Raw genomic sequence first — 18,498 nt, 5'->3', positions numbered from 1 at the left:
TCTCACTCATCTCAAACACACAGATACTGGGGCATGCAGACCCGAAGTTGCAAGCACTGTTCACTGTTCTAGAATTGCAAATGTTTTGGGGTTATGGATGTGATAAATAGGCTACTATGAATATCAGATAGGCCTATTTTATATCTGTCACGTTTATTCATTTTATAATATATTAGCTTCCTCTGTAGCTTTAAGACCAGGGGGCGTGTTATTATATGAGGCCGTGTCTTTTATTTGAATATAGAGTAGTTGAGTGGAGTCGGATTGCGTAGCATGTTTTTCTCTGTATCGGTGACTGACTGATGCAAGACACAGTCCCAACTAAACTGCGGGCGTTTGTAATCCAAGGGAATGAAATAACACAGTCAACATTAATTCATCAACTTTTTATTGGATCGTGCCTGGAACTGAATGATTTTCTAGACAGATTCAGGCAGGATTGCGCTATTCAGAACCATGGATTTGCACATTTTGGATCACAGACTGCGAGTGACCAGCATTTGCAAAAATGGGTTGGTGAATTTCACTCACCCACTGATCAAACTCATATTTCTGCGGAAAAGAACAAGGTAAGATTATTTGTGTTAAGAGATCTGTTCATTTGAAGCCGTCCGCGATCCCAAAACGTGCAAAAAAAGTATAATAATTTAAAAAAAACATTGCCAGGTTGCTGTTGATGGCAGACTAGCAGCCCATGATCAGGACTATGTGCCATTAGGCTACATTAAACATAAGGGTCATTGGAAGAAGGCGTCTTCTGTAGGATACGTTTCGTGATCCTTGACGCTCAGTCTGAACATTCATATACATGGCTTGCAGTACGGTTTTGCAAACATCTTTCATATCAGCGATATATATTTTTTTAAAGTTATAATTTATACACACCTTGAAAGGATTAGTGATCCCACCTGGCCATATCTCCTTCCATGTTACAGCGCGTGTTTATAGAAGACAAGAGGGTCCTAACACCTGTGTGTGAACTTAACTGGAAGCGTACTATAGTTTAATCGGAATGAGGCACCCATAGCTGTATAGATAGATATGTGTTACACTACTGTAGAAGTTTATCTTTTTTTTTTTTTTAAGGATTCTTTATTGCAAATTAAAGATAAGGGCCATATGTTTCGAAAGCCTTTTCACATGCGATAATTAACGTTTCAAAATGTTAAGACACAACGGCAGGATTGTAGTTCACATCAGGCAGTCCTGGGCTAAGGTAATGGCTGAGAACTGTAGGGAGAAAGCAAAATGCCGCCTAGAGTTTTCGAGAGGTAATGGCAGACATTCTAGCTTGGACCTGTGTGGAGATGGCAACAATAAGGTTTAGCCACAAGAGTGCAATTGTTGTTCGCCTTCAAAATAAAAGTCCCCATTTGAAAGTGACTCAAACGTATGCAAATACAATTGTATTGGTCACATACACATATTTAGCAGATGTTATTGTGGGTGTAGCGAAAAGCTTGTGTTCCTCGCTCTAACAGTGCAGTAGTATCTAGGGTTGCAAAGGGTCGGAAACTTTCCGGTAAATTTCCTGAAATTTTCCATGGGAAATTAAGCCTGGGAATTTTGGTAATTTTGCTTAAATTCATCTAAAAAGTTAGTTTATAACAGTGAACCTTTTTGTGGGATACACAAGGCAATTCTTGGTCTTGTGGCATATTTTGGTTAAACTATCCTTAATTCAATGAAATTGCAACCCTCTGCATGCACAGTGCATTCTTCCATCACATGTAGAGCTGATTCTCAAGATCTTGCACACTAATGAGATGCTATTGAGCCCACACTACCACACTGTCTGAGCCAAGGACTACTAGCTTTCTGGTAAGTTTTTAAAATATTTGTATTATTATTTTTTACAATACTGGGTGGGGTGAATATATTTTATGACACATTATTTTTTTGTTAACTAGTAAATAGTAGCCTACAGCAAAGTGTGTTTAAATAATTTCTGACATGTTAACAATTTCTGCTAATTTGTTTTTGCTACGATGTGTGTTTTAGCTTACATGTGCCTGCTAACTGAGGAGTGTTAATTCACCTGTTTCCATACATGTTTCATTTAAAACATTTATCTTACAAAGGAGTTGTTTAACCTAACTGCTTAACTATTTATCTGTACATAGATTTGTATTTTTTTTTATTTACATTTTTTTTCCTAATCTTTACAGGAAAATGCCACGGGCACTCTCTGATGTGTTGAGACATTTAACTGCAGCTAATGTAGAAGGAAAAGCTGTGTACATTTGCAAATACTGTGCCAAATCATATGCGAAGAATGCAACAAAGATGCAGAATCATCTGGCGAAGTGCATAAAGTTCCCTCAGCATTCACAACAAGCATCCTCTGACAAAAGTCCCTCTATTTCTATTTGAGGTGAAAATGATGAATCTGATACCTTATCGATAGCAACAGCTCATGGTCTTCCAGGAATCCAGAGATTTTTTTGACTCAATGGAGGAACGTAGTCAGAGAAATTCTGATGAATGTTTTGCTCGACCTGTGTATGCAACTAGTTCACCTCTGATGCTCACAGGCAATGTGTATTGAAGACATTTCTGAATGTTCTTCGCCCAGCATACACCCCTCCAACCAGATATGCTTTATCTACTAATTTGCTGGTTGCGGAGTTCAACAGAGTTCAAGTGAAGGTCAAGCAAATCATAGAGAAAGCAGACTGCATTGCAATCATCTCTGATGGGTGGCCGAGTGTTTGTGGGCAGGGAATGATTAACTTCATCTCCACCCCTAAACCAGTATTCTACAAGAGCACACACACAAGGGACAACAGACACACCGTTCTCTATGTTGCAGATGAGCTGAAGGCTGTCATCAATGCCCTTGGACCACAGAAGGTATTTGCGCTGGTGACAGACAATGCTGCGAACATGAAGGCCGCTTGGTCTAAAGTGGAGGAGTCCTACCCTCACATCACACCCATTGGCTGTGCTGCTCATGCATTGACTCTGCTCCTCAAGGACATCATGGCACTGAAAACATGGATACGCTCTACAAGAGAGCCAAGGAAATGGTTAGGTATGTGAAGGGTCATGAAGTTATAGCAGCAATCTACCTCACCAAGCAAAGTGAGAAGAATAAGAGCACCCCATTGAAGCTGTCCAGCAACACCCGTTGTGGTGGTGTTGTTATCATGTTTGACAGTCTCCTGGAGGGGAAGGAGTCTCCAAGAAATGGCAATATCACAGTCTGCCGTAATGGACAGCACCATCAAGAGGATTCTCCTGGATGATGCATTTTGGGAGAGGGTAGTAAGCAGCCTGAAACTCCTGAAACCTATAGCAGCAGCCATTGCACAGATTGAGGTAGACAATGCCATCCTGTCTGATGTTCAGACTCTGCTTGCAGATGTAAGAGAGGAAATCCGTACTGTCCTACCCACTTCACTGTTGCTCCAAGCAGAGGAAACTGCAGTTCTGAAATGCATCCAAAAGCGTGAAGACTTCTGCCTGAAAGCCCATACGTACGCCGCAGCATACATGTTGGACCCCAAGTATGCTGGCAAGAGCATCCTGTCTGGTGTAGAGATCAACAAGGCCTATGGTGTCATCACTACCGTGTCTCGCCACCTTGGCCTGGATGAGGGCAAGGTTCTTGGCAGTCTGGTGAAGTACACTTCCAAGCAAGGGCTTTGGAATGGAGATGCAATATGGCAGTCGTTCCAACATATCTCATCAGCCACCTGGTGGAAGGGACTTTGTGGATCTCTTTCCCCAGTTCCCTCCATCATCCTCCAAATCCCACCAACATCAGCTGCCTGAGAGCGCAACTGGTCCTTGTTTGGGAACACGTACACCAAAGCGTGCAACAGGCTGATCAATACAAAGGTTGAAAAAATTGGAGGCCACCCGGACAAATTTAAGGCTTTTTTGAGCCTGACAACGAGCTATCCTCAACAAGGTTGGAAAGTGCCAGTGAAGTTGAGGCCTCAGAGTCTGATATTCAAGAGGTGGACATTCAGGAGGTCCAGGGAGAAGACATTGAAGCCTGAGAGGAAGACAACCAAAGCTTTAGTTTCTAGATTATCATTTTACAGATGTATGTTGAAAATGTTTTTGGAGATGTGATGGATCATTGGGGATCATTCTTTTGTTGTTCAGTGAAATCATCCCATGTAAAGAGTTAGCTTTAATTAAATGAGTTAATTTCAACACTGAATAGTTTTTTATTTCTATTGGAAGGATTTAATAATTTGCAATTATGTCTACTTATGATAAGGTATAAAGTTTGTTTCTGCCTCATATTATATGGTAAATATATCCAATGCAAAAAACATCTACATTTTTAAATGGTATTAATTGTCATATTTCTGTTAATTCCCACGGAAAGTTTCCGCCTCTGAATACTCCCCAAAATGTGCAGCCCTAGTAGTATCTAACAGTGCTGTAGTATCTAAAAACGATTCACAACAATACACACATCTAAAAGTGAAAGAATGGAATTAAGAAATGTATAAATATTAGATCAAGCAATGTCGGAGTGGCATTGACTAAAGTACAGTAGAATAGAATACAGTATATACACATGAGATGAGTAACGCAGTATGTAAACATTATTTAAACATTATTAAGGTGACTGGTGTTCCATTATTAAAGTGGCCAGTGATTCCAAGTCCATGTATATAGGGCAGCAGTCTCTAAGCTTCCACCCGGTTATGAAACCCTGCACCTAACTGATGGCTATTTAACAGTCTGATGTTCCAGGTGTCCTGGAAGGCAGGTATTTTGCCCCCGGTGATGCGTTGGGCAGACCGCACCACCTTCTGAAGAGCCCTGCGGTTGCGGGGCGTGCAGTTGCCGCACCAGCATGCTCTCAATTGTGCATCTGTGAAGTTTGTCAGGGTTTCAGTGGCCAAGCCAAATTTCTTCAGCCTCCTTAGGTTGAAGAGGCACTGTTGTGCCTTCTTCACCACACTTTGTGGGTGGAACATTTCAGATTGTCAGTGATGTGTACGCCAAGAAACTTGAAGCTTTTCACCTTCTCCACTGTGGTCCCGTCAATGTGGATAGGAGCGTGCTCCCTCTGCTGTTTCCTGAAGTCCACGATCAGTTCCTTCGTTTTGTTGACGTTGAGTGAGAGGTTATTTTCCTGGCACAACTCTCCCAGGGCCCTCACCTCCATCCTGTCGCCTGTCTCGTCAATGTTGGTATCAGGCCTACTACTGCTGTGTCGTCTGCAAACTTGATGATTGAGTTGGAGGTGTGCGTGGCAATGCAGTCATGGGTGAACAGGGAGTACAGGAGGAGGCTGAGCACGCACCCTTGTGGGACCCCTGTGTACAGGATCAGTGAAGTGGAGGGGTTGTTTCCTACCTTTACCACTGGGGGTGGCCCGTCAGGAAGTCCAGGACCCAGTTGCACAGGGCGAGGTTCAGACCCAGGGCCTCGAGCTTAATGATGAGCTTGGAGGGTACTATGTTGTTGAATGCTGAGCTATAGTCAATAAACAGCATTCTTACATAGGTATTCCTCTTGTCCAGATGGGATAAGGCAGTGTGCAGTGCGATGGCTATTGTATCTATTGGGGCGGTATGCAAATTGAAGTGGGTCTAGGGTGTCAGGTAAGATAGAGTTGATATGATCCTTAACTAGCCTCTTAAAGCACTTCCTGATGACAGAAGTGAATGATAGGGGGCGATCTTTTCTTTCTTGTGTACAGGAAAAATGGTGGGCATCTTGAAGCAAGTGGGGACAGCAGACTGGGATAGGGAGAGATTGTATGTCCGTAAACACTCAGGCCTGCTGGTCTGCGCATGCTCTGAGGATGCGGCTAGGGATGCCATTTGGGCCGGCAGCCTTGCTGCGAGTGTTTAAAACACTTAAACGTCTTACTCGCGTCGGCCACTGAGAAGGAGAGCACACAGTCCTTACTAGTGGGCTGCGCCGGTGGCACTGTGTTATCCTCAAAGTGGGCGAAGAAACAAAACGTCAGTGTCCGCGACGTGGCTGGTTTTCCCTTTGTATTCCGTGATTGTCTGTAGACCCTGCCACATGCGTCTCGTGTCTGAGCTTTAAATTGCAACTCCACTTTGTCTCTGTACTGACGGTTTGCCTGTTTGATTGCCTTATAACTACTGTTTGTATTTGGCCAGATTCCCAGTCACCCTGCCATGGTAAAATGCGGTGGTTTGCGCTTTCAGTTTTGCACGAATGCTGCCGTCTAACCACAGTTGCTGGTTTGTGTATGTTTTAATAGTCAGTTTGTACAACACAGCCTAAAAACTTCCTGATGAACTCAGTCACCGGATCCGTGTATTCGTCGACGTGATTCTCAGAGGCTACCCACAATATATCCCAGTCCGCGTGATCAAAAGATTCTTGAAGCATGGATTCCGATTGGTCAGATCAGCGTTGACTTGACCTTAGCACAGGTACTTCCTGTTTGAGTTTCTACTTATAGGATGGGAGGAGCAAATTGTGCAATTGTGCCATATTTGGACTAGATGCTAAACTAGGTCGGAATGTTATACAACTTCAACAAAATACAATAATTATATATTAAACAAATCTGAAATTGCGCTGTGGCTGTATTAGACTTTAGAATTGCATTGGGGGCATACTTACACACTGTTCTGCCTAACTTATTGATGTGCTCTCACAGGACAGAACTGTGTAGAGTTTGCACAAATATTAACATCTTAGCGCATATTGCAGGACTTTGACTGTGGGAAATCACATTTCCAGTCGGTCTATTGTGTGTATTAGACATTCATATTTCACTGTATTAGCGTTTCAAATATTAGCTCTATGGAAGTATTCAGCTTTAAGGACTGAATATAGTAGTTCAGCTTTTAAAGTGCCCTGAATGAATGGCGGCTGCAGTGGCAATTCTTTGCTGAGCCCTGCCTTTTATTCTGTAATTGTTAATGACTTGGCCTGGCTTGCGTACGCATCAGCCAGGAAAAAAGGATTAAACATCTTGCATATACTACAGTGAGTTCCAAAGGTATTGGAACAGTGGCACAATTTAGGTTGTTTTGGCTCTGTACTCAGCACTTTAGGTTTGAAATGATACAGCTTTAATTTGATGGTATTTTCATCCATATCGGGTGAACTGTTTAAAATTACAGCACTTTTTGTACATAGTCCATCCATTTTAGGGGAGCAAAAGTATTGGGACAAATTCACTTGTGTATTAAAGTAGTCAAAAGTTTGGTATTTGTTACCATATTCCTAGCACGCAATGTAGAGTCACAAGTTTGATGTAGTCATTGTGTGCTAGGAATATGGGACCAAATACCAAACTCTTGACTACTTTAATACACCAGTGAATTTGTCCCAATACTTTTGGTCCCCTAATATGGAGGGACCTTGTACAAAAAGTGCTGTGATTTCTAAAAAGTTAACCCAATAAGGATGAAAATACCCTCAAATGAAACCTGACAGTCTGCACTTTGATCTCTTATAGTCATTGTATCATTTCAAATCCAAAGTCCTGGAGTACAGAGCCAAAACAACAACTCGATTGTCACTGTCCCAATACGTTTGGAGTTCACTGTATATACAGTTGAAGTCGGAAGTTCACATTAGAGGTTGACCGATTTTTAATCGGAATGGCCGATTTCAAGTTTTCATAACAATTGGAAATCTGTATTTTTGGACACCGATTTGGACGATTTTTATTTATCTAACATTTTTATTTTTTACACCTTTATTTAACTAGGCAAGTCAGTTAAGAACACATTCTTATTTTCAATGACGGCCTAGGAACGGTGGGTTAACTGCCTTGTTCAGGGGCAGAACGACAGATTTTTACTTTGTCAGCTCGGGGATTCGATCTAGCAACCTTTCGGTTACTAGCGCAACGCTCTAACCACTAGGCTACTTGCTGCCCCATATGGTCTGATATACCACCGCTGTCAGCCAGTCCGTATTCAGGGCTCGAACCACCTAGTTTATAATGTGGTGGTGGTCTACTTATACCAGTCGTGTAAATGAGGCTCAACGTACACAGTAGGCTTACATACTGTAGTTTGCCTGTCTTTAAATGGGAAGAAATGCCATCCATGCCAAGTGGGAGAAGGCAGTTTAAAACGTTATTTTATAGGCCAGATCTCACTTTGTGAGGTCCAAGATGCACTGTCTTCAAGGACTTGCTTATCATAAACGTTTTACAGATCAGTCCAGGAATTTCAGTCTACCAGCTTAGGCACCATACTCTTCTGGCAAGCGTCATCGATGTTAGATTTGGCCTTTGCCCCTTGACTACCTTCTGACATCCAATTCTGGCGCATGAAGAACCTTTTTAGATGTTTAGACATGTATACAGCAGATATATTGCTCAATAATACATTCTAAAGGAATTTCTCAGCGACTCCCTCCACTGAGTCAGAAGTAGGCTATTAATTTTACATGTAGACCTATTGCTATGGGTACACTACATGACAGTACATCTAGGGCGTTGGCCTAGAATGTGGTGAATCGAAAAAAACAATCGGAATGCAATAGAATTGCCATGGCCTAGCCTGCAGTACCCGTTTAGGGACTCTGGCTGTGTTTTTGTCTTTGTCATGCTTTGTATTTATGTCATATTGCCATATCATTCTGTTGTGTCCTGACCTTGATGTTTTCCTGTTTTTGGATTTGGGGTCAGTCCATGTGGAGAAGGGGAGGGTTTATGCTGAATTGTTTTGACTAGAGTTACTATGAATGGATTTGGGGAACATATCAACAAACCCTAATGTAAACCATGTTTTGTTTTGAACAGCCTTATAATTGCATTAGGTTTTTGAGTTCTCCCTCTTACAGGCCTCTAGCTGCCATTAATTAGTCCTATAGTAGGCTACCCAAGAAAGAGCACAAAATCGGCAAAAGCAAACAACCAGGTTTTTTAAGGAGGTAGGCTAACAAACCACTCAGAAGTCCAAGCACACCAAGACAGTTGTGAAGAGGGCACAACAAAACCTATTCCCCCTCAGGAGACTGAAAAGATTTGGCATGGGTTCTCAGATCCTCAAAAGGTTCTACAGCTGCACCATTGAGAGCATCACTGCCTGGTATAGCAACTGCTCTGCTTCTGACCGCAAGGCACTACAGAGGGTATTGTGTACGACCCAGTACATCACTAGTGCCATGCTTCCTGCCATCCAGGACCTCTATACCAGGCGGTGTCAGAGGAAGGCCCTAAAAATACATTAAATAAAAATGCAGGACAAAACACACATCACGACGAGAGACAACACTACATAAAGAGAGACCTAAGACGACAACATAGCACGATGACAACAACATAGTAGCAACACATGGCAAGATCACAGTCGAACCAGGGGCTGAACCTGTTTTTTAATTCTACATTTTTTTATGGGGGCGTTTGTTAACAATATTACTGTAGATATCAAAAAAGAAGGTCCAAGTTTCTTTGACAGAGGGGCTCAAGCTGATTCTATACCAATTTAGAGGCCAGGTCATGAGGGAAGGCTTGCTCATTAAAGTTTTTTAGCATGCGTCTATGACAAATCAGGACAGGACGTTTCACTGAGCAGCCATTACGAACACAGACTGTAAAACAGTGATCATTAAGGTACCAGTCTGGTGTTTTCTGTAATGACCTATCAGGATTATTTGTGAGGATAACATTGAGGAGAGTAGCCTTTTCTGGGTGTTTGGAGTCATACCTTGTGGGATTGGTAATAATCTGAGAAAGATTTAGGGAGTCTCATTGCTTTAGGACTTGGTCAGGTGGTTTAAGGTGGGTGGGTATAAGGCAATGAGGAGATGACACGTAGGTACCTGCTTTTATAAACCAATGCGAAGATGGGAGCGGCAGGACTTTTTAAAATTTTATTTTACCTTTTATTTAACTAGGCAAGTCAGTTAAGAACAAATTCTTATTTTCAATGACGGCCTAGGAACAGTGGGTTAACTGCCTGTTCAGGGGCAGAACGACAGATTTGTACCTTGTCAGCTTGGGGATTTGAACTTGCAACCTTCCAGTTACTAGCCCAACGCTCTAACCACTAGGCTACCCGTGATCTGCGTCAGAAATAAATGGGGTTCTATTTTAGCCCTTGGCAATAATTAAATAACATAGATATCTAAATGTATTTTGTGAAGCACGCAACGTGTCCGGTCTGGTCAGAATGTTAGTGTAAGGGGCCAGGAGAGAGCTTAGGGCAGGTATGGTACAGGCCTGTGCTGATGGAGGACGATAACACCCTGCAACAGTCAACGAAGTGCTATTTGAAAGTTTTAATGCTTAAAACCAGAAAATCAAATTGTTTGGGGACAGACTTGGTGCAGACAACCGAGCACTGAAGGTGATCCTTGGTAAAGATTGCCACTCCCCCACTTTTGGAAGATCTGTCTTGCTGAAAAAGGTTATAGCCAGAAAGGTTAACATCAGTATTAAAAACACTCTTTCTAAACCACGTCTCAGTAATGACCAACACATCTGTATTGAAGCTGTGAACCCACACTTTCAATTGGTCCATTTTAGGTATTAAGCTTCTAGTGTTAACGTGCAGAAAACCCAGGTTTGTACGAGAGCAGAAATCAGAGAAACAGATATCAGAGCACAAGTCAGAATTGGGGCTAGCAAAAGTAGATAGGCCAGGGTGGACATGTATATTTCCAGATATCATCAACAGTAATCCAATCAAGGCACGGCAAAGGACAGGGAGAGCTCTGCAGTGTTGCTTTATGACATTTGAATGTGCATTAGATGGCAGCAGGATCATATTATACAGAAATTTCATCAGGTAGCATGAATACAAAGCAGGCGAGTGGTGGTTAGAATGGGATGGGGGGCCAAAAGTAAGTGTAACCAATAGAGTCAGAGTCCTGAGTGTGGGAACAAACAGTCTGTCCCACGGTAGGGTAAACAAGAAAGTTCCTAGTCAACAAAGCATGCAGGAGTCATGAGGCAAATGGCAATGGCTAGCCCCCAAATAACGACTTGGGGCTAGCCATCTCACTCGCATGGCTCTCCTTCATGTGATCGGGTCTTTCTCTAAGTGAAGACAGACACATCGGGGACGCAACTGCGCGTGTCCTTTTCTGACTGTCCACATTTTACTTTTCGTCAGCCAACAAGATGAGTATGCCTAACAGCAAAACCACTAGCCTATGTCAATCTACTATCCCCCATAATATAGAATGAATACAACCACTAGCATATAAAAAAAAAAAAGTTTTTATGCAATGTGGCTGATGCAACCGATCAGAACGTTTAGCTTAAAATGTTGATAAACTATTAGGCTATATATTCACATTGTAAGTGCAGCAATGCACACATGGTAGGAGGCTATAAGCGCAAATGTTCCGTTAGCGGAAAAACACCTTTATCACTTTTATTATACAGGTGCATTTTTATGGTGAAAAATTATCTTCCCCAAACTGAACTCACACGCTGCTTATGTATGCCAGCCCCTTGTAAAGTGGATTAAACATTAATCCACATTAATTAATGCTTAATTAACATTAATGCTTAATTTCTAGAAGTTATTTGGCCATTTTAGTTGTGATACAAACCTTGTTAAAACATATAGGCCCTATGAGCTAGGCTATATGAGGTGTGCGACTATGATTAGAAAATGTCGCAAAAAAAGACATTGTTTCTTATGCTGGGCATCATCCACAAGTGACAATATTGTCACCCATCAGACTATTCTTGATTTAATCTTGTCTTTACACATATATTTTTTTTAAGTGTGACGTTTTGATTTAGAATGGACCATTTATCATGCACCTGTATCGAACCGGGGCAGCATTTCGATACAGGTGCATCTATGCACTTAAATAGTGAATGGAGGATTATTTTCATGCCAGCCAGGTAGGTTATACTCCTTTTGTAAATATAAGCAATGTGCTTAACATTAGGAAAGTTGAGAAATATAGTAGGCCTAGCATATAGAACGCTGATCCTCATCTTTTTACTAGCGGCCATCAGTGTTTTCTCCCGCAATTGAATAGCCTATAGAAATGTTGAGCAACATGAGCTCTCATGGAGTATTTGATTAGATTTTCGAAAACATTTTCATTGATGTCAGTGATGAGAGGGACAATGGAGTACCAGGCAGTTAGCAAGTTTGGTAGGCTACTAATGAGCAGCATCAGCAGAGCTTGGAGAAGCCTAATTACCGTGACTAAACGGTCATGTGGAAATTGACTGCCTTCATGACTAGTGACCGCCGGTTTGGCGGTAATATGGTCACCTCAACAGCCCTTTGGTGAACAGACCATGGCTTGGGTGGCTGAGGTCCTTAATGGTCTTCGTTTGGGCTGACCGCACCACCCTCTGGAGAGCCATGGGGTTGAAAGCGGTGTAGTTGCCGTACCAGGCGGTGATGCGGCCCAACAGAATGCTCTCAATGGTGCATCTGTAAAAGTGTGTGAGGGTCTTACGGGCCATGACAAATTTCTTCAGCCGCCTCCGTTTGAAGAGGCACTGTTGCGCCTTCTTCACCACGGTGTCTGTGTGTTGGAACCATTTTTATGTCCTCAGTGATGTGCATGCCAAGGAACTTTTTTCTTTTGACCCTATCCACTGCGCCTCAGTTAATGTGCACGCTCACATACACACCATGGCCACCAGCAATGGTGAGCGATTGTTCATAACAGAATGACATCATCATGGCTCACATCCCTCCCACTTCTTCCGATGAAACATCAGTTGCAAAATCAAGTTCTCTCATTTCCCCTTACTTCATTGGTAAAAACAGCATTTTGAGTGAAATTCTTCGAGGCTCGCTCGCTCTCGCTCCCTCTCACAAATGTACTGTAGGTCTGCTCACTCAACGCCACCAAAGAAATAACTTGTTTTTTCTTGTTCATCACCAATCATGAAGGTATGACTGTGCCTTTGTTGCTACATGCAGTGAACTGGAGACATAATAGAGTAGAATGCTTAAGTTTCTCATCTAAGCCTAGAATATAGAATTATAATGTTGAATCTCCCTGTCAGTACCTCAGATGTTTTGAAGAAGCTTCATAGAAAGATTTGAATGATTACCACAGAAACAGGAAACTAACCCATCAACGGTGTTACGCAGATAGGAGGCTGAAGACCCGACTCCAAACCATTAAAGTGCCTGCTTAAATTAGGGGGTAACGACTTACTTTGACTACATATCCATAATGCATTTATAATACACAGGCATTTCATGAATGTGTGATAACGGGTCCCAACCGCATTATTAAAGCTTAATAAAATATATCATAGTATATCTATAGTGCATTCATATCATTCTATGCAAGAGCTCATATTTGGGTATCTTAATAGATGCATCATTATAATGACAGCGTAGTGTCATTATGGGGGGGGGGGGGGCTGGTGCACTCCTTTGCTGCAGGAGGGACTGGTGCACTTCACAAAATAGATGGCGTCATGAAGATGGAAAATTACATGGATATATTGAAGCAGCATTTCAAGACATCAGTCAGGAAGCTAAAGCTTGGTTGCAAATGGGTCTTCCAAATGGACAATGACCCCAACCATACTTCCAAAGTTATGGCAAAATGGCTTCAGGACAACAATGTCAAGTGGCCATCACAAAGCCCTGACCTCAAACCTATAGAACATTTGTGGGCAGAACTGAAAAATAGTGTGTGAGCAAGGAGGCCTACAAACCTGACTCAGTTACACCAGCTCTGTCAGGAGGAATGGGCCAAAATTCACCCAACTTATTGTGGGAAGCTTGTGGAAGGCTACCCAAAATGTGTGACTCAAGTTAAACAATTTAAAGGCAATGCTACCAAATACTAATTGAGTGTATGTAAACTTCTGACCCACTGGGAATGGGATGAAAAAAATAAAAGCTGAAATAAATAATTTGCTACAATTATTCTGACGTTTTTAAAATAGTGGTTATCCTAACTGACCCAAGACAGTGAATTCTTACTAGGATTATATGTCAGGAATTGTGAAACTGAGTTTAAATGTATTTGGCTAAATGTAATCTTCCGACTCCAACTGTATTCACTTCGGGTTACAACCTAGTGTTATTTGGGCTTCTTATTAGCCATTTGTTTTTTTTATGTGCAAACGTACGATGTCAGTCATGAACTCGTATTGGTTGTTGTTAGTGAATCTTTGTTAGTTCCCCCTTCTGTTTGAGTGGCAATTTTTGGTTTCTTGCCTGGGAACATCCCTGTCAGTGTTCCCCAGCAAGAAACCAAAAATAGTTAATCAAACGGAAGGGAGAACGAACAAGTCCCTAACAACAAACAAAATGAAATAGGTTGGGTTCTGGGAGGGGTTCTGAAAGCTACTCATGGGGTGTCCACTAGCAACAACAACTGGGACCTTAGACACCCACCAGGAGTCCCCAATGCATTTGCCCAAGAGGCATACAAAAATAAAAACCACACCAAATTTAGACTGGACGCTAACCAAAAATTGGAGCAAAAGAAAAACCAGGTTAAATAATATTTTTTTTCTTTAAATTTAAGAAGTCAAATGGGGCGAGCTAACTGAAGGTGTTAACCCTCCCCAACTCAAGTTAACTGGAGCACTGGGCCAGCAGCTCTTAAATATCACCTGTGCCAACACAGATGAAACACCTTCTCACTAACGAGATGACAAGCCAACACAGGTGTAACACATACTGACTAACGAGGTGACACCAGTCGGTATGCCCAAAGTGCTAAAGTCCAACCTTGAAATATAAATGGAAAAACCAAATCCTGTAACACCTTCCCCCTTAAGACAACAAATATATATTTTGTTGGACAAAACCAACAGAAAACAACTTCAATTTCACAACATGATCCACTTAAATGCGACACTATTTAAATGCATTGCCTTGTCCAATATAAACATGGCATTTACTGGCTGTCAACACTTCGACAAAACAAATCATACACAATACAAGTCAAATTTGGAAACCTAATCATTCCAGGGTTTTTCTTTATTTTTAATATTTTCACATTGTAGAATAATAGTGAAGACGACAACTATTAAATAACACATGGAATCATGTAGTAACCAAAAAAGTGTTGATAAAAATCTAAATATATTTGAGATTCTTCAAAGTAGCCACCCTTTGCCTTGATGACAGCTTTGCACACTCTGCATTTTCTCAACCAGCTTCAGCTGGAATGCTTTTCCAACAGCCTTGAAGGAGTACCACATGCTGAGCACTTGACTGCTTTTTCTTCACTCTGCGGTCCAACTCATCCCAAACCAGCTCAATTGGGTTGAGGTCAGGTGATTGTGGAGGCCAGGTCATCTGATGCAGCACTCCATGCCGATTTAATCGGGCCACCTCTAGTCTGTTACTTGAACTCTGAAACATTTAAGTGCAGTTAACTTTAACTTCTTCCTTTCCTGTATCGGCCCTCGTGAGAGTTAGTTTCATCATAGCGCTTGATGGTTTTTGCAAGTTCTTGACATTTTCTGGATTGACTGACCTTCATGCCTTAAAGTAATGATGGACTGTTGTTTCTCTTTGTTTCTTGTTAGCTGTTCTTGCCACAATATGGACTTGGTCTTTTACCAAATAGGGCAACCTTCTGTATACCACCCATACCTTGTCACAACACAACTGATTGGCTCAAACGCATTAAGAAGGAAAGAAATTCCACAAATGAACTTTTAACAAAGCACACCTGTTCATGGAAATGCACTCCAGGTGACTACCTCATGAAGCTGAATGAGAGAATGCCAAGAGTGTGCAAAGCTGTAATCAGGGCAATGGGTGGCTATTTGAAGAATATACAAGAATATAAAGAATATAAAATATATGATTTGTTTAACACTTATTTGGTTACTACATTCCATATGTGTTATTTCAAAGTTTTGATGTCTTCACTATTATTCTAAAATGTAGAAAATAGTACAAATAAAACCCTTGGAATTAATCTTTTTTTTTAAATAAACATTGTTTCCATTTTATTTTTAATATAGCAGCCTAAAACTAATGTACATTTATATAACTCTCACCCCCTTGGTACGAGCCCAACCAAAACAAACCTTATCTAAAATATGGCAAAACGTTCAGTCAAAACAAAATGTGTGCCAGGGCTACATACTGGCTAAACACAAAACTTATTGACTGCCCATCCATGGAAGACAATCAGCAACCAGGTTGTCCTTACCATGGACATGTCTGATTTCAAGGGGAAACTCCTGTAATATTAATCTTTAAAAAAATGTTTAATTAAAAATGTTTTACAAAATAAGTGCGAGGTCACCAGGAAGTGACATTAAAGTGACCTCTCACTCTCTCCTGGGTCATCACTAGTTTCCACAAAGTCATAAACCCCACCTATTTCTCTTCCTAAAATGTGATTGTAAACCTAACATAATTTTACATTAAGACCAAAAAGCTAATTTTCGTGTTGACATAGCCAGGGGGATAGCTAGCTACATTAGTAAGAAAATTCTAGCCATCTTTACCACCCTGTCTTAGTATGTTTTGTCACTTAAATAATTATGTCTGAAATGGGGAATTACATTTTAATGCTTTGAATATTTTTTTTAAAAATTGAACCTTTATTTAACTAGGAAAGTCAGTTAAGAACAAATTGTTATTTACAATGACGGCCTACCGTGGAACAGTGTAACCCACTACCTTGTTCAGGGGCTGAACTACAGATATTTACCTTGTCAGCTCGGAGATTCGATCCAGCAACCTTTCGGTTACTGACCCGACACTCTAACCACTAGGCTATTAATCTATAAAAAAAAAATACAAAATTAATACTGAAAAATGGCAATAGTAAGATTCTTTGGCGATGAAAATGTCTGCTCTTTTTGATAAGTGAGGCATGTTTATAAATTCTTGTTTTATGAATGGAAAAATAGAAATTACATTACATTGACTGCATATAATTCATACATAGACCTTTATGACCAAGTTAATTGTGATGTGGAGGGCTGTTAATGCGTTGCGAAAGTATTATGACATGACCCTCAACTACACGATTTGATCCGTATAATTGACCTTGAGGATTCAACCCCGTCATGATTTTCATGCACCATTGACCTCAGTGAGAAGAAAAAGAAGCTAAGTCAAGGGTCTGTACTGACCAGTGGGGGAAATTGAGCTGGTACAGGCCGGCTACATGTTAGCTCAATTTTCTAAACGTGGTTTGGCCTTTTTGTCATATTCACAAAGAGCTGGTATGGCAGAACCACAATTTTGAGAACAGCCATAATGACACTACGCTGTCATTTTAATGATGCATCTATTAAGATGCCTAAATATGATCTCTTGCATAGAATAACATGAATGTGCTGTGGATATTTAATTAATCTTTAATAATGCGTTAGGGACCTGTTATAACAAGTTCATGAATAGTTTATAGTTAATTAATTAATTGATTGTTTAAAGTTAATTAATGTTATGAATAGGAAGTCAAAGTAAATTGTTACCAATTAGGCTCACTATAATGCGCTCTCCCACTCGTATAAAAAAAATTCATGAGCTTTTAATGCTTTTTTCATGAGAAGGCTAGCCTAAACAAAGCAGACTGAGTGTTGCTAGCACTCTCTCCCTTCTTCTTGCGGGCTTAACAATAACAAGTGGAAAACCTATCAGGAAGACAGCGTGGGAGGTCAACAGGAAGGACTGGCTAGGAGGTGGCAGGAGACAATGGGCTGCTAAGTTAGCTCACTACCTTGCTTGCTCTACAGTCGGCTGGGTGGAGCTGTGTCTTTTTTTTGGTTGCGTCCAAAATGGCTCCCCTATTCTTTACTGAATGATGTGCAGTGCTCTACTTTTTATGCACTACGCTCTACTTTTTATGCACTACCATAGGGCGCTGGTCAAAGTAGTGCACTATGTAGGGTATAGGGTGCCATTTGACACATCACTCTCGTTTGGATTAATTTCACCGTCTAATGGAAACAATGGATAACATTTTGCTGAGTAGGACCGTATTCTAGTGTAATGCAGCTGGTGGGAGATGGGATGATGATGGGGGGGATGATACTGAGGGAACTAAAGGGAAGGATGTTGCACAGTTTAATCATCCAGAAGATTAGATGGTCTGACTCTGCAGCTTTGCACTGATGACAATGACCATAGAAGTTGACTAGTATATAGACCTAGAGCACAAACTGATCTGGCACTAGGCTATGTCTGTTCTCTTTTGTTTTGCAACTACCGCTTTGCAGGGGAGAGGGATGGTGTTTAATGAGACCCATATCATTATTCTTTCAGTACACTCCTGTATTCTGCCCAGGGTCCAATCTCATCCCATAGTTCTCCTGAATGGATCTCTCTCCTGCTGGGCAGGGGACCGCCTGCCACAAAGACAACTGTGTCCCTGAAACTCCCCCTGTCCCAAAATCTGAGACTTAAGTATTTTGGGTTCAGGCCTGAAGTGAATCCAGTCCAAGTTCCCTGCTTACCTTAATGTCCCCAGTGCTCCCCACTGCTAGGCTGCACAGCAATCGGCCAAGTGGGGCCCTCGAAAGAATGACTGTGCTGCCATCCCATCTTAGAACCTGCTCTCTCCAGGATCATTTAAAAAAAACTGTGGGTGATTGAAGCAGAGCAGGACCTTGTTGGATTGGGTACACACATTGTGAGCAGAGCA

General features: G+C 41.4%; 1 protein-coding gene across 1 annotated transcript in view; it reads left to right on the top strand.

The window, feature by feature from the left end:
* Nucleotides 1–248: 248 nt before the first annotated feature.
* LOC110526015 (cytosolic arginine sensor for mTORC1 subunit 1) overlaps nt 249–18,498 on the top strand; it is a 28,164-nt gene continuing 9,914 nt past the window's right edge. Inside the window, exon 1 of the mRNA XM_021606592.2 lies at nt 249–569. Coding sequence (XP_021462267.1) covers nt 457–569 — 113 coding nt within the window. The 5' untranslated portion in view covers nt 249–456. The remainder of the gene's footprint in view (nt 570–18,498) is intronic.

Source organism: Oncorhynchus mykiss, chromosome 6 (assembly GCF_013265735.2).
Source record: "Oncorhynchus mykiss isolate Arlee chromosome 6, USDA_OmykA_1.1, whole genome shotgun sequence".
Taxonomy (NCBI): domain Eukaryota; kingdom Metazoa; phylum Chordata; class Actinopteri; order Salmoniformes; family Salmonidae; genus Oncorhynchus; species Oncorhynchus mykiss.
This window is presented reverse-complemented; position numbering and strand designations above follow the sequence as displayed.